Raw genomic sequence first — 16,377 nt, forward strand, 5'->3', positions numbered from 1 at the left:
CAGAGATTAATTTACATATGAACATGATTTCTAACAGCAGATTCAGAACAACTACATAATTTATTTATTTGTACAAGCAATTTTATTCTACAGCCACATAGAGGTAACACAACTAATGAATGAAGTATGTGGGAGTGTTAAAAAAAATATATTTGCTAGAAAATGGAGTGGGATAGTCCAATTATAGAGGAAAAAATGCACCCCCTCTCAGCAGTATTTGGTTGAACTTTCATTGGCTTGAAAATATTTCATATTTCTTTAAGAGTATAATATTGTTCAATGGCAAAAATATTCCTCAGGGTGGCTACTCCAGGAACATTATAATATTCAATTTGCGTTAGGGGGAATAAAAAATGTGGTTGATAATAAAAAGACGTAAGTGAGTTACTAAATTATTTCCGCGAAACTTACTTGTAAATGTTCGGTTAATTTCGGTGGCCTCTGCCACCATTCACTTGGGAACTTGTTGCTTCAAGTGAATGGTAGCAGAGGCCACTGAAATTAATCAAACATTTACAAGTAAGTTTCGCAGAAATAATTTAGTAACTCACTTACGTCTTTTTATTATAAAATTAAACTATAATTCCTGGTTTTCAAGGCGAACTTTCCAAAAATTTGAGGGTACAATCAACATTTTCTCTACTTCAACCTTATGTATTATGTCTCTCAACCACCAACACACATGCACATACAAATATATTAACAACATAAAGGGTCTGTGGGATTCCAATGTATCCCAAAAATCTAATTCATTCAATTAAACAGATATATATATATATATATTTCAAATAATTAATTCAAGGTGCAGAGTTTACATTTGCGATTTCACATACTCAGATTTGAAACACATCTACAAACACAAGTCACAAATGTTACGGGATATACTAATCTGAGAAAAATTGTTAATTATATACGAATTTCAAACTTAAATTTACCTAATCAGCTTCAAGATATCTTATCTTGAATAATCTTCTGTCTGTCAGATACATTGCTTTGCAAAGTACACTAAGAAAGTAAACGGAATGAAAGGATTCTGTTTTATTTTTCCGTGCAGCTTTATTTTCCTTCCTCGAAGCTAAACTGTGAAAAACTTGCCTCAGGACATTTAATAAATTGTATAATTTCAATAGGATTTGGATTAATAAAAGTTGGAATTTTTCACATCTACGGAGAAAAATTCTTGCAGAATTCATGCAAAATTGCTGACGAGTAGCCACCCTGTTTCTCTACGCTCAATCTCTAACTTAATTTTTCAGGGGGGTTGGGGGTGGGGGCTTGTCCCACATGTGCATGATTGTGACAAGAACTGAAAGTAATGTTACAAATTCACGTTAGTTTCGAATTTTATTACTTCAGAGACTTTTCTCAGACATCAATGCTCATAGAAGAGAAAAGAAGGGGGAGGGGATGTGTAATGAAACAGTCTATGAAAGAAGCCAATAGGCCACAATTCTTGACATTGCACAGTGGTCCAGATGCATGGAAAACATGGTCAAAATTCATTTTTTGGTCTATGACCTCAGAATGCAGATGTTTTTCACATATTCTATCATTTTAGGGAAGGAACACAATATTGGATAGTATTATGATATTTTAATGCCAATTGCACTCACAATACAGTAAACTAATGCATTGTTCAACGTATTTACAATTTCCATCTCGAACGGTTTCAACATCAGCCACTGACTGGAGGGGACGTTTAAGAAAGTCTAATACATCGTTTTGAAGTGTCTATCTCAGACTGTTCTGTGGAGATGACTGGATTTAAGGAGTCGAAGGATCACAAGCATCATATTTTTCTTCCCAAAGAATTGGGCTGAGTATGGTGTTACAGATAATACTTCTTGATATGCTTGTTTCCGCCATCTCGAGTCTCATCTGACATTTCTCCTATTCGCAAAAGAGCAGCTGAAATAATCGCTGGACCATGGACAAGTATCTCGTGAATAGAATCTGGCATGTTGATAAAGCAATAAGTGCCACTCAATTTTTTGCTTGGTCCCCATCTCAAATTTCACCACATCTAGGCCTAGTCCATAAGATAGTGCCTATAGGATAATTTCTTGAAGAGGTCTATGTCTATTCCCGTTATATCCACCACTCTCTTGGAGTTCTGGGAAAAAATATTTTTTTGGTATTTTCCTACTTGTTTTGGTGCATCTATAATGATGCCTAATTCCATCTTCTTCTCGGCTTGTATCTTCTGTTTTATTTTCTTCATCAACTGTTTATTTACCTTTCAACTCACCTGCCATGTTTTGATTTCCATGCAGTTCCACGAAGTGTAACGTAACCTGGAGAGGCTAATCCAGAATGTGTCCAGATTTTCATTCCTGCTAAAATCTATTACCTTCACACACACATACCACTATTGTGTAGATCTGGGCTAAGTAAGCACATATAACACTTTATTGTGAGAGCCGTGGTTTCCTTTTTTTAATTGAAGCCTGATCGGCCAGCAAAATCTTGTTGTTGAAGGTCAAAGATTTTGTCAAATAGCAACTTTTCCTAGTTTCTTACATTCATAGTGTATCTTAAGCTGCACAAGGGATGTGAAGAAAATATCTATCTTGAAATCCCTCTTCCTTGGCCCTCTGCTTACATTGAAATTGCCCAGATGTCCATCTCAACTCAAGTTGAGAAGAATGAAGATCTTACGTATCCAATTGCATTTTACGACTTTTTATGAAAAGGGGCAAGAATGGGCAAAAACTACTTTTGGATCCTGAAACTAGAAACATTATTCTAACATAAGATGGTTTAATCTTAACTTGAGCTTGTTTGAGTTGTCTTGTAACTCAACGAGAAGTATCAAAATAGATGAAATCTGTGGCTTTTAGCACTAACTTGAGTTCTGGCACATTACAAATTTAATACTTGATTAAACCAGATGACAAAAAGTATATCCTTATAATTAAAGCTTAAAACTAACACAAAATAAGTTTGAAACTGCAATTGGCATCTGATAAATGTTTATAAAGACACAAAACTAACTACGTGGAAAAGGTCTTTCTGCAACAAACTAACAAATATCACATCATACCACACTTCAAGGGTTGCTAGCCAACTGAGGATGTCACTTATTGTGTAACATCAGGTAGTTTTGAAAAGAATGAACCTTTCACTCTCGAATTATAAGGGTACAAAACCTACATTCGCAATTTCAATTTTGGGATTTTGGCCAGGTTTTGCATTCACTTGGACCATGGTGCATTGGTAGCATTCAGGAAGCAAATGTTAACTTAGCCAAATATTTACTTAACAGCAAATGACTAACATCACACTTGTAAACAAACACAGTTTATACAATTTAAATGTGATATCCGACACTCACCTGAGTCAAATCCGAAGGTTGAGATTGACTTCGTGTAGGAATGGAGGGTTCTCGTTTATCTGTTAGTTCAGGAGAAAGTGGAACAGAGGGGCAATGGCGTGCAGGTCTATGCCTGGTTACCCCTCCCATTCCCGAACTAGCACTTGAGGCAGTTGACCCAGATGTCGTTGAACCGCTTAGTCCAACTATGGGCAAGTCTGGAAGCTGCTCCCTACCACCACTTGGGTCTGGATGTTCTTCACTTAACCTATTGAAAGACACCCCCATAAGCGAATGGCAGTAAAGAGGTGCAAATGAATATACAAATAGAAAATAACAAAAATATTGATAATATAAATGATTAAAATAATATATTAACATAATTTATAGGTCTATTCATAATATTATGTAAATAATTAATATTCTATTATTATTACTTGAATGGGTAAAATTATGGTAGAAGACTAGATCACATATTCATTATCTAGCTTACGTGTAGATAAGATCACCAAAAGTAGTCCTGGCAAGGATATGAATGTCAAAAAATTAAGAATTGAATATTTATTGAATAAAAAAAAGATATTAGATCCATTAATCATATTATTGTAAGTAGTAGTGTGAATAAATATTCTTAGGCACTGTCTGGCTTCCCCGATGGCACAGTGGTTGCATCGTCACCTTGTAATCAAGAGGTCCCGGGTTCGATACCCTGTGGAGGCACAAGTGGTTCGGATCCCACTTTAAACTGTAGGTCCAGTCCCGATCAAGCTTACTGTGCATAAAGTGGACTTAAAACAACAAATCAATCAATCAATCAATTATTAGGCAGTGTCAATTCAAAGCTGTGTCTAATCCTTAGTTCAGCAGAAATAAATAACCCTCAATTGTACAAGTATACTTTTATTATTAATTTTAATACCTGGCAAGTTTTTTTTTGGGGGGGGGGTTCTGTACTCCCTGGACCCTAAAATACATCCTTCTGTAAAATATATTTTCCAGGGATTATTGATGCTATCAGGGGCCGTGATTAGGGGGCAGTTCCCTCCCCACATTCTGCCAATTTTGCCATGTGCTATGCTAAACCTTATCTACCAAAGGAAAGTAAACTGTCCTTGCCCCCCCACCCCCAGTTTTGTGAATTTGCAAACATAGTTGGTTTTTCGCAGACAAGAGCATTATGCCTGTTATCACACTTGCATGTTTATGTCCACGTAATTTTAAGTCCATTGAATTCAAAATATACTAAATTTTTACCTTAAAGAATGCCTTTTAGCACCACTAGCTGGGGGATATGTTGGACTGCCTTGAAGAACTCCAGGTCCAGCGGGGACGTGAGATTCCCTAGTTAACCTAGGATGTCTTGCAGCAAAGTCAGATGCAGAACGCTGAAGTAAAATAATATATTTATCACAATCTCCTAAGTGAAACTTTACATGTGCACTTACATACACTAAACTATTTTTGAAATAAAATAAAAATTAGGGATGGGACACATCAATCAGTTCTCTATTGAAACTGACAATAATTTTATCAACTCTAATATGTCTATAAATAGCTTATTGAATGCACAATTCTGCAGTTAATCTTACTATTTTTTAGGATCTTAAAACAGAAGCACACTGAAGAAATTTTACATTATTTTATAAATGCTTCTTTCACATTCATAATCAGCTGATTGCATTGAGATTCATAAAATTACTAGCAAAATGACAGAATTATTCTCTTGATAACAGGTTATTTATACAAGGGTTCTTAATGCACCACATTTTTTTATTGCAAACTGTAACTGAAACATATACCTTTGCTTAGTGTGAATTACATTTATGTTGAAGAAACAGTTATCAATTTAACTCTTTGTGGGTTGCACGGTTGATGGTCGCTCAAGGTGCCAGAGACCGGTTTCTTAAAATATGTTCAATTAATGGTCTAAAATGCCAATTATTATGATTAGATTTTTTCTTCCAACAATTAAGATTCTATAAAACTATAAAAAGGCGCTCTTTATTATTTGGGCATGGAATGGCAGACCAAATTTTCAGTAAAAACTAGGTACGCCTATAGTTGCACATAGACTCAGACAGTGAGGGGCTTCAACAACACCCCCTCCTGCCCCTTCTATGCCCCTCTAGTAGCTCAAAGATCTGATTCACACTGAAAGCAAAATCGTGCTGTAAAAGAGGAAGGTTAGGAACTCAGCTAGACAGGCAGGATGTTGACAAAACAATCATTGATTAATGACAACTCTAAAACTTCACACTCAGAACTACAGACCTTGCAAAACCAAAGCAGGGTTAAAAAATGTGGGGCATTATTTTTTGAACAACAGTTGTAGAAATTAGGAGGGAGTTTGCTGATAAACTGATTCACTGGTATGTCTATATTAACCAATACCATTATAATACCAATTAATCTGTGACATTCACGATAAATATTGATGCAAATTTCACTGACAATAAGTACAGTTAGCGAAAAGGACCAAGTTCAAATGTACAGTGTAACCCCAATTTTATGTTTCCGGATTATACATGTTCCCACATTACACATTAAATCCAAATGGTTCCAATGAAACATAATGCTATAATTTTTTCCCCAGATTTTTACATTTTCCTCCATTTTCAGTTTAGTCCTCTGAAAAAAATTTAAAATCAAGGTTCTACTGCATATTTAAGTTATAAATAATAAAGATAGAGTTTGAAGATACAAGTTATGTATAACAATAAGCTACAAAACTTACCTCTCGCCTCTCTGGGTCACCTAAAGATGATTGTGAGCTAGTTGCTTGTTGTTGCAGTATTGACAGTATTAGTCTTATGTCTCCTGCCACCTGATGTTCAAGGGTATGGAGTTGCCTGTGGTATAAATGGGGAATTTTAAGTATTTTATAAAAAAACATGTACAAAGCAGGTATATATAACTATCAATCTAAACAAGAGTTTTAACAAAACATCATTATAGAGCACATACTAGCAGAAAATACAGTCCAACATCTCAAAAACAATCTCTATAGATTAAAAACAAACCTACTTCAGAACAGGAGTTAAGTTTGTTAAAATATAAAAGAAAAAACATTAATATGCCTTGTATATTACTTTGCCTGTTTCAAGAGTAGATACTGTTTGAAAACAATGGTTTGACTGCTCAAATGGGAACTACAGTAAAACCTTGTTAATCCAGACTAATGGGGGGGGGGGGGGAAGGATAAGTTGACCAGTTTAACGAAAGTCCGGATTAACAGAAATAACCTAAAAGAACAGTAGAAAGTGCATTAAAACTCCATTTATAGCAACAAAACAAGTTTATTATGGTGTATTTAAAGGGCACAGGCTTAAATACACTATACAGTACAGTACAAATTCTGCAAGAAACAGAATTTCATCAGTGGCTGACTGCCTTTACTTTGGGAACTTCTCTTGTTGATTTCTAGCCACATTAAAACCTTGCATTCTGCTTTTTTTTCCTTTTCACCTGTCCGGATTAAGCAAAGTCCATCTTATTGGAGTCTGGATTAATGAGGTTTTACTCTATTTCTATTTCATTTATTTGGTTATTTTACATTGTTCCTTTTACAAGTTTGGGTGAATTGTGATGATTGAAAACAAATGACCTCATAGCAATTTGAGGAGGCTGTCCAGTTTTACCTTTCATAAGGTTGATATTAGCATGCAAGGTCAATTAGACATTACCAATTTTCTAGTCTCATTTACTTATACTTATTCTACCACTACATTTGGAGAAAGCACCTCTTCTCTTCTTCTCTCATCTTCACATGAACAAACTTCCTTTTGCCAGTGGTGGGAATTGAGCCTAGGACATGCCTGTGATTTTAGTACAAATTTAGTGCACTAACCAACTACTGTATGCCCCCCCCAGAATTATATACTATTTTTTGGTCCACTTACACTACCATTTCTAGAAATTTTGGCACCCTAGACAGGATTGACGTTTGGAAGGCCCTCTCCCTGCCACAAAGCTTCGATATTTTTTCTTATATGATGGTTTGTAATATTTACATCGTACAAATATTGAAGCGAGGAAAAGAAGAAAAACTCTTTAAAAAATAATATAAATTATATTTAAAGATTCATAAAAGTCGGTGAATGCAACAAATTCATAAAACTAAAAACAATGACAGTGGCGTGGCATAGCATTTTTCGGAAAGGGAAAACATTTTGCAACAAGTTGAAAGTGGCAGTAAGAATAATGTAAAATATATACTAAAGGTTAAAAGATTAAAAATCAGTAACTTACGTATGTGAGCATGTGATTGGTCAAACAACGTTTCGGAGGTTATACTATCTCCGTCTTCAGGTTAATGCGATGTTTTCAGACACCTGACATGGTGCCTCGTCGAGAAAGTGTTGGTTGAGGATTTAGGTCAAAAGGTATAGGAAAGAACACTTACTAAAAATATGACGTATAATGCGCCTACCTCGAGCACTGATCAGCAGTTTCGCTTCAGCAAATTTGAATGTTCTTTTGTTTTAATAGAGTATTGCGTGATTTTAAGTATGTATATTTTACGTCATATTTTTAGTAAGTGTTCTTTCCTATACCATTTGACCTAAATCCTCAACCAACACTTTCTCGACGAGGCACCATGTCAGGTGTCTGAAAACATCGCATTAACCTGAAGAAGAAGATAGTATAACCTTCGAAACGTTGTTTGACCAATCTCATGCTCACACACGTAAGTTACTGATTTTTAATCTTTTAACCTTTAGTTGATATTCGATTGTGAGCAATTCACACATTATCAGTATGTAAAATATATACTTGTATACAGGGTAAGTCTGTAACTTCCTGTCAACTTCATACATCATTATGCTTTATGATAGACAACTTTTCATGACATGGTCAAATAGGGAACGTCGTGTACCAAGTTGAATGGTGACATCTATTTTCACACGGTGATCCCCCAAAGGAAGTATGGGTAACTTCATCACTTGAAATCTTCAATGGGAACAAGGGTCTAGTAACACCTTCTGTGCTCTTTTCTTCCCCTTACCTCTTCCAAGTGTAAAGTTCTCTGTTGCATTTTCTGAATTTGTTGTCAAAAAAGTTTGAATAGCACTTTCTGTGATGGCACCCTGGGCTTCAGCCCCCCTAGCCTAAACCTTGCTACGGGCCTGAATCAAAGCACTTTTAGCATAAAGAACTTACCTTGTGAGCAGGTCTATCCTAGAATTAAGGCCTTGTGCTTCTGTCGCCGATATACTGCCACTCAAGTGTCGATGATGATGGTGATGACTAGAGATCGCAGGTGTGCTGTATGGAGCCACAGCAGCCGTGCACACAACAGTGCTGCCTGTTGTCATGGAAGGGTAGTCGGAAGGACGGGGAGACCCACTACTGGTAGTGTACACTGTGATGTCTGGAGAAGGGGTGCCGTAAGCACTGGAGGGGACTGCTAAATTAGTCAAAAGAGAGGGATCCTTGTGTAGATCATCAGCCTTATCACCCGAAAACTGTCTTTCTGCAATTTGCGCAACACCTGCAACTTAGGAAAGAATGAAATTGGGTTTTATTATTGCACATTTTAGGTGATTATGCATTTCTGTTCATGTAACATTGGATTACAATTACCAATGCTTAGTAGGTTCAATAAAATTAAGAAGATAAGTTTAATACTCTTCACACACACACACACACACACACACACACACAATTCAAGAGGACATGGGGAAAACATGGATGCAAATCCTGAAGTGCTGTTGCAAAAATAAGTTTATAGGAAAAATGGATAGTGATGGGCTAAAATACATCCATTTACCTGGTAAACTTTAATACTCATAGAATGGATACTATTAGTATTGGCTAGTATTGCAAAATATGTACCACAATTCCTATAAATAACTTAGTTTTGTCTTTAGAGTTTAATGAAGTGCTTGATCGACTTTTTTCTGTATTTCCTCTATTTTGTGCCTATGTGTGTTCAATTTTGAATTTTCATCATAATTTAATGCTAAGTTTCTCGCTAGATGGCAGTGAGATGCTACTGTGTGAAAGATTAGTCATACGTATGACATAAGAGAACTTGTGTCATTGATTGTGTGTGCATGCAAGAGCAAGCCCTGTGCAGCCACAAATCATGGTACTCTGGCATCTTCAAATTGTGTTATTTTGTGTAGGACTCTATAAAGCATTCAAAGATTAATATGGAACAGGGATATACCTATGAAATGCAAAAAGGTAATATATAACACATACTATGTGCCAATAATTATGTATGGAGCAAAGACATGGACAATGACAGAGAGAGAGAAAAGAAAGATGCAGGCAGTGGAGATGAAATTTTTATTGTGTGTATTGGGGAAGACTAGAAGAGATGGAATAAGGAATGGGGAGATACAACAGACAGTGGGAGTAGTGAAGCTTCAGGACAGAATAGATCAGGCACAGATGCGATGGTTTGGATAAATAAAGAGGATGGATGCAGAAAGACTGCTAGTAAGAGCTTACAATGCACAAGGAGTGGAAGTAAGGTCAAAGGGGAGACCAAGATGTCGGTGGAAAGAACAGAAAGTGGAGTGTGTTAGGAGAAGAGGACACGATTGGAACACCATGGAAAGAGAGGAGTGGTGGAAGACCAGAAGAAAATGAAGACTTGTATGCCGACCCAGCCAGAAAATAGCGAAGGATGATGATGATATGTAATATCCATATTATTTCAATACATTTTTGTAACTGTATTCTGCGTGGGATTTCATTTGTTCACCCAACATGGGATCACACACTCCTGGACTTGCAGAAGTTATGTCAAGCATTTGAATGGTGTAACACTTTTGTTCAATGTGGGTATAATGACATGGAAGAATATGCTTGAGTCACGGAAACTCAGATTTTGTAACATCTGAAAGCCTGTTGTCTGCGTAACACAAATTAAAAAAATTGTCACTTAGGTTTGCTTCGTGGACCTGAGATTCTTGGGAATGACCAACCATTGGTTGGCTAAGTCATCCCCACAGCACAACCATCACTGTGGTGACAAGAGGCCTCCAGGAGAAATCTTCAGGGATTGGTTTCTTTAACAAGATCTACTCATAAGGTAAAGTTTTCTTGACATATTAGAGTCCATAACAAGAAGGTTCACTGAAATGATTGTTTACATCAGGTTATCGTCACAGGTCTATCAAACCCAAAAATCCTTCTGTGGTGATTTTTTTTAATTCCCCCACATCTCTCTTCCTAACTTAGTTATTCATAGGAATTGTAGTGTTAATGAAACATGTATATATATGGTGGAATTCACAGATAAATAATATTCAAAATGGTTGGTTGATTGATTGAAGTGAAAACTGTGGGTGTGTCAGAACATGCTGCTGTTTGATATTTGCTATTTGCCCGTCATGCTAATGGGGGTCAAGCCCCTTACCATAACTAAAATCTTCAAAGACTGAAATCCCCTTGCCTAGGATGTAAAAGGGCACTCAGCATGTATGAGGACAAACCACAACTCTACAGAGGGATTATATTGGTTGAACAAAGCCTCATTGGCTTCCAGAAATGATGTTTAACGTGATATACTATGTGGAAGTGAGGTTGACACTTCAGTGCTTATGAAATATCACCCCTTACACCCCTATTCAAAAGTTGTGAACTATTGGTGTTGAAAGGGATGATATATTTTCTCTGATCCATGCTCAAATAATACTTGCAGCACTTATTGCAAGAACATTACATGTATAAGTCAGAAGCGTGCGGTAAAGAGAGGCGGGGCAAGCGCCGCTTGCGTTGTTTTTTAAAACACTTTTGATATCTTAAGTTCGTGTTTTTCAATGCTTTTATACACATTTATTTACTGTAAGATATTTACATTTCAGAATTTTCATTTCCCCTATGTTCTGTTCTTTTGGCTTGAAACATAAACCAGCTGCACTCTTGACGACGCTGGGCGATGCGGCACGACTGACCGCGTTAGAGGAAGAGGACTGCTCGCCTTTCTCCCCGCTTTTCGAGTGACTTATGCAGTTCTTGTATGGTCACTGTCCGTCCCCGTCCACGAAGGAAAAAGGCGAGGGCAAGCAACACCAAGACTGCATCTGTCTTTGGCAAGGGTGTTGGAAAGAATTCGTCCACAAGTGTTGCTAACTTCCAGAATTTTCTGTGCATCTGTAGCACCACTTAATGCGGTACCATTTTCATGTTTGAAGCTGTATAGTAATCAACAAATTACATTATTAAGTTAGCCAGTGATCACCAGTGGTATATGATTTTATAAGAAGTGAAATCACAGCCGGAACTTGAACATATTCGCCGTGTGGTCAGTTACTCGGAAATATGGAGGGTATGTAACACTGCGAAAAGGAAGGTTAATTTAGAAGCGTGGGTGCTGTGATACTGTGCTGTGTTTTTTCTGTTTTTGTGTCGTGTTTTTGTACCTGGCGTAAAAGTATGGTTCTACGTTGAAAATTTCCGCCATGGGTGATATACCAGACGAGCCATCGATTTGCAGTGGTGCAGGTAAGGACTTGATTACACAGAAAAAACTGGTTTGTTTGGAATTACCAAAAAAGTTTGGTTGAGCTGTTTGGTTATGCTTTTTGTTTCCGATAACCAAATGTTGCTTGTAATTACTAAATAATTTTGTTTAAGAATACCAAAAAATTTGGTCAGACAAAATATGGTACTCTTAAACAAAATGTTACATATGTATAATAAGTAAAGAGAAACGAAACGTTTGGTTAAATTTACTATATGTGCGTGAGCGTGCTTCCGAATTTGAAATAACGATTGTCCAGCTTCGTCGAGTGTAGTATGAAAATCTTTTGTCGAAAATTGAAACTCATGTATATAGATAATTACTCGAAGCGAGTCTTTATGTTGCTGTGTAACCTAATATTCTGAAAAAAAAAAGCTCAGAATAGACTTACTTTATACTGAGTTTCCTACACCGGCCGCTAGATGGTTCTGTCAAAATCTGTACAAGAAACATAAGTTTTTGCACAACAAATAATGGTATGTTTGATTGTAATCATAGTGAAAAATTGTGCTTTAACATTCTTCGAAAGATATCTGAACATTAAAGCTACAAATTAAAGAAGAAAATGTACTGCAGTGAATAAAAGTGAATCTCCCATGAGCAATCCTTTGATTCTGGAGTATATAAGTAAAAGCTAAGTGTGCCGCAGAAAAACAAACATGCTCTAAAATCGGTTAGTTCACGTGAACTTGCTATTCTGAATGTGTATTTTGAGATCATTTGGTTCCTGCAAACTATCCACCCTAGCTAATATTAGCCACATTACAACATAAGTAGTTATGAATAAATTATTTAAGAAATCGTTTGGTAATTTGACTAAATTATTTGGTTTTCCTAAACAAATGGACTACATTTTGTTAGATTTACCAAAATAATATTTGGTTTTGGTAACCAAAAAAATGTTTACGACAAACAAATAGAACTTGACCAAATCTTTTGGTACTGGTGAACAATTGTTTGGTTGATGCCTATTTAAACAAACTATTTGTTCACCACTACCATTTTTTTGGTTAATCCAAACAAACATTTTTCTCTGTGTAGGGACCTTCTTTCAAAACCATTCAGTTCGAGAACATATGGTGAAAAGTTGGAGCTTGTGAACCATGAGCGACCGTGTCCTGAACTGTGCATAACCAAACCAACTAAGAAAGATGGGAAAGTTTTTATTAGGCAGTTTAAAACATCTCAGTACAACAATATCATGTGGTTATGTGGCAGCAATGATCTTAATAAATTATTTTGTTGGCCATGTGTTTTGTTCAATACAAATTTAGGACCATGGAACTATACAGGCTACAGTGACTTGAGCAATTTTTATAACGCAGTGCAAAGACATGAACGTTCCCAAAATCACATCTGCGCTTGCATCCAACTGAAGACATTCGGAAAGTCCAGAATTGATATACAATTAGATCTGCAAAAGAAAGCTGCAGTTTTAAAACACAATGAAACTGTGAAGAAAAACAGAGAAATTTTGAAAAGACTTATAGACGTAACATGTTTCCTTGGTAAACAGGAACTTGCATTTAGAGGTCATGACGAAACACAAGGTTCAACCAATAGAGGAAATTACGTAGAATTAAGCAAATTGATAAGTAAATATGATCCTGTTCTTTGCAATCATTTGGAAACTGCAACAGTGTTTACTGGGCTCTCAAACAGAATTCAAAACGATCTTATTGAAAGCATCAGTTCTTCACTAATGAAAGAAATTAAAACAGAAGTCTCAGCAAGCACATTTGTTTCCATACTGCTTGATGAAGCGTCAGATGTCAGTAATAAGTCACAACTTTCAACAGTTTTACGATACGTAAGATCAGATGGTTTGGTTTGCGAGAGATTTATTTGCTTTGATGACGTCAGTAAAGACAAAACAGCAACAGCATTAAGCCAACACGTTTTCAAAGTAATTGAAGAATTTAATTTGGGCAACAAGATCGTTTCGCAGGCTTATGATGGTGCAGCAGTAATGGCAAGTGAACTGAATGGTTTACAATCAAAAGTACGTGAAAAGTATCCAGAAGCTATGTTTGTTCACTGCTACGCGCATGTCTTAAATTTAGTGCTGGTGCAATCTGCAAACAGCGTTAAAGAAAGTAGTATTTTTTTCAAAACGCTCTCTGGGTTAGCTGCCTTTTTCTCTGTTTCTACCAAACGCAACGAGCTACTAGACTGAATAGTTCAGAAAAGGTTGCCACGTGTTGCAACCACAAGGTGGAACTTCAATTCTAGACTTGTCCAAACTGTTAATAATTACAGGGAATCTTTAATTGAGTTGTTCGAAGAAATTACAGACAACCCCGCTGACTGGGACACCAACACTTACAACGAAGCTAGTGGGTTTTGTGGAAGACTAGGTAGCTTTCCATTTGTCTTTTGCTTGCAGTTATTTGATGAAAAATTCCAATACATTGATGTTCTGTTCGATATTCTTCAAGCAAAATGTAATGACATATCATACTGCCAGAAAAAAGTAATGGAGTGTTTGAGGGTAATGGAAGAAGACAAGAGGAACAGTTTCAACGCGTTCTGGAAGCGAATGGAAATTCATAAGAATCTGTCAAAATTTCGTCAAAGAGGTGTTACATCCGATGAGGATGCCGTTCGGTACTACAGACGAGTATTCGTTCAAATTCTCGATACAATCACTATGCAAATAAGGACAAGATATGCAAACCTTGACAAACTTTCATTTCTCGAATTGCTAGATAGTAGTAAATTCCCACATAATTCTCAACATTTTCCTGACGGAACCTTACAATCTTTGCAGGATACATATGGCCGTCATTTTGATTGCCTCCGCCTGAAAAGTGAACTAACTGTAATGTATAAATCTGAAGATTTCGGTGATAAAAATGTTTGTGATCTGTATAAGTACCTGCACCACATGCAACTCAATGATTGTATGGCTGAACTACGTAAACTGTGTTTGCTGGTTATGACTATTCCTGTGACAACAGCATCTGTGGAAAGGTCATTTTCTGCCTTGAAGAGAATCAAAACTTACTGTCGCAGTAATCAAAGGCAAGAGTGTTTATCAAATTTGGCACTGCTTTCAATCGAAAGCACGTTATTAAGCGAGCTGTGCAATAGAAGCGAAGATTTTTATGGAGACGTGATAGATGAATTCACCAAGAAGAACAGACGGCAGAAATTCCAACTTAAGTAAGGTAATATTGTTTTCAATTTATAATTTGATTGTTTAATATTTTTTCTGTATTTTTCATTTAAATTTTATGATTCGATTGAGCGAATGATAATTACATAAACACTCTTTCGTCCTGCTAGTCATGATTCATAATTCTAGCTAAGTCAGAAACCGAAACCCGTCCGTTTATTTAAAATCGAAACTTTATGCTAATAGGATGTTTATTATTTTCAGGGTTAAAAAAGAACGTAATTTAATTTACAGTTGCCCTCGTAAATCGTTATTTTCTTCAAGGTTGGAATTTAATCAAGTTTATATCGAGAGGCTGTTTTTCTTTTTTAAAAACCGTGCGGTGAAGATTTTATTTTACGGTATATATGCACTTCACACACTCAAGCCCGATAAGTCACCATTATGCACATTATTGTAAATGGGGGTGTGTGTAAGCCTATATTGTATTTGAAATTGTTATAATTAACCGAAACGAAAAATTAACCCATCGCTTGCCTATGACAGAAGGTCACGGCACGCCCCTGGTATAAGTCTTGGAGCATTCTCCTAGATTCTATTATTTGCATCATCACTGGATAAATTTGTTCAAAGGAAAACATTTAAATACTTAACATTGGAAAAATGTTACCAGATTCTAGAAAGAAAGATGTAAACACTATAAAAATAACATAAATATTCAAAAACTATCAGAATTGTACATATCAAATCACATTAATTTTCTTACATTATGTGTTGTAATTTTATTTATCTATTCAGGCTGCCAAAATCATTGTACATAATTAAATTCTGTGGTGGGGAAAGTGGCATACATAGACTTGCAGAAACTCACAAAAAAGGCTATAGACTCACGAAATTTGCAAGCAATATGATAAAATCATGTGTGTGATGAGATAAACTTTTCTGATATAAGATATAATTTCCAAATATTGTTTATTTCAGTAAATATATATATCTGTGAAATAATGAAGAAATAAATGTTCCTTTTTAATTAAGAAATAATTAATCAACTCTACAAATATATTTAGTTTAGCATCAATAATGACAATGTCAAACTGATCAATAGCAAAAAAAAAAAAAAAAAAAAAAAAGTTTTGTTTTTCAGTTTTCTTCTTCTCTGACTTGATTTTTTTATCTCTGAAATAAAACTTGAAATGTCATTGCTTCACAGTTTATGAAAAGATTTAAGAATAAAATGAAAAGATATGCATCTTCTAAGTTCTACTACACATTTCCTCAGTTTTAAGATTTCAATGAAGTTTTAGAAAAATATTCCAATTATGTGTTTTGCAACAAAGTGTAATTAATATGAAATCAGTTATCAAATTTATGAAAATAGATACACAATGCTGGAAAAATAACAGTTGGAAGATACAACAATGCGCAAAATATAAAGTAATACTCATAGTAAAAATGCAATTTGAAAGA

At 35.7% G+C, this 16,377-nt stretch overlaps 1 protein-coding gene across 11 annotated transcripts in view; it reads right to left on the reverse strand.

Annotated features, from left to right (window-relative positions):
• Positions 1–16,377, reverse strand: part of LOC145998727 (voltage-gated inwardly rectifying potassium channel KCNH6-like) — a 1,156,077-nt gene that overhangs the window by 12,367 nt on the left and 1,127,333 nt on the right. For all 11 annotated transcript variants that reach the window (XM_083135244.1, XM_083135252.1, XM_083135248.1 and 8 more), the window contains 4 exons: positions 8,474–8,810; positions 6,048–6,162; positions 4,568–4,698; positions 3,335–3,581 (listed from right to left, as the gene is read on the reverse strand). In XM_083135244.1, the coding sequence (XP_082991370.1) occupies positions 3,335–3,581; positions 4,568–4,698; positions 6,048–6,162; positions 8,474–8,810 (830 nt within the window). The remainder of the gene's footprint in view (positions 1–3,334; positions 3,582–4,567; positions 4,699–6,047; positions 6,163–8,473; positions 8,811–16,377) is intronic.

Source organism: Lepisma saccharinum, chromosome 14, assembly GCF_977018435.1.
Source record: "Lepisma saccharinum chromosome 14, izLepSacc3.1, whole genome shotgun sequence".
Classification (NCBI taxonomy): Eukaryota; Metazoa; Arthropoda; class Insecta; order Zygentoma; family Lepismatidae; genus Lepisma; species Lepisma saccharinum.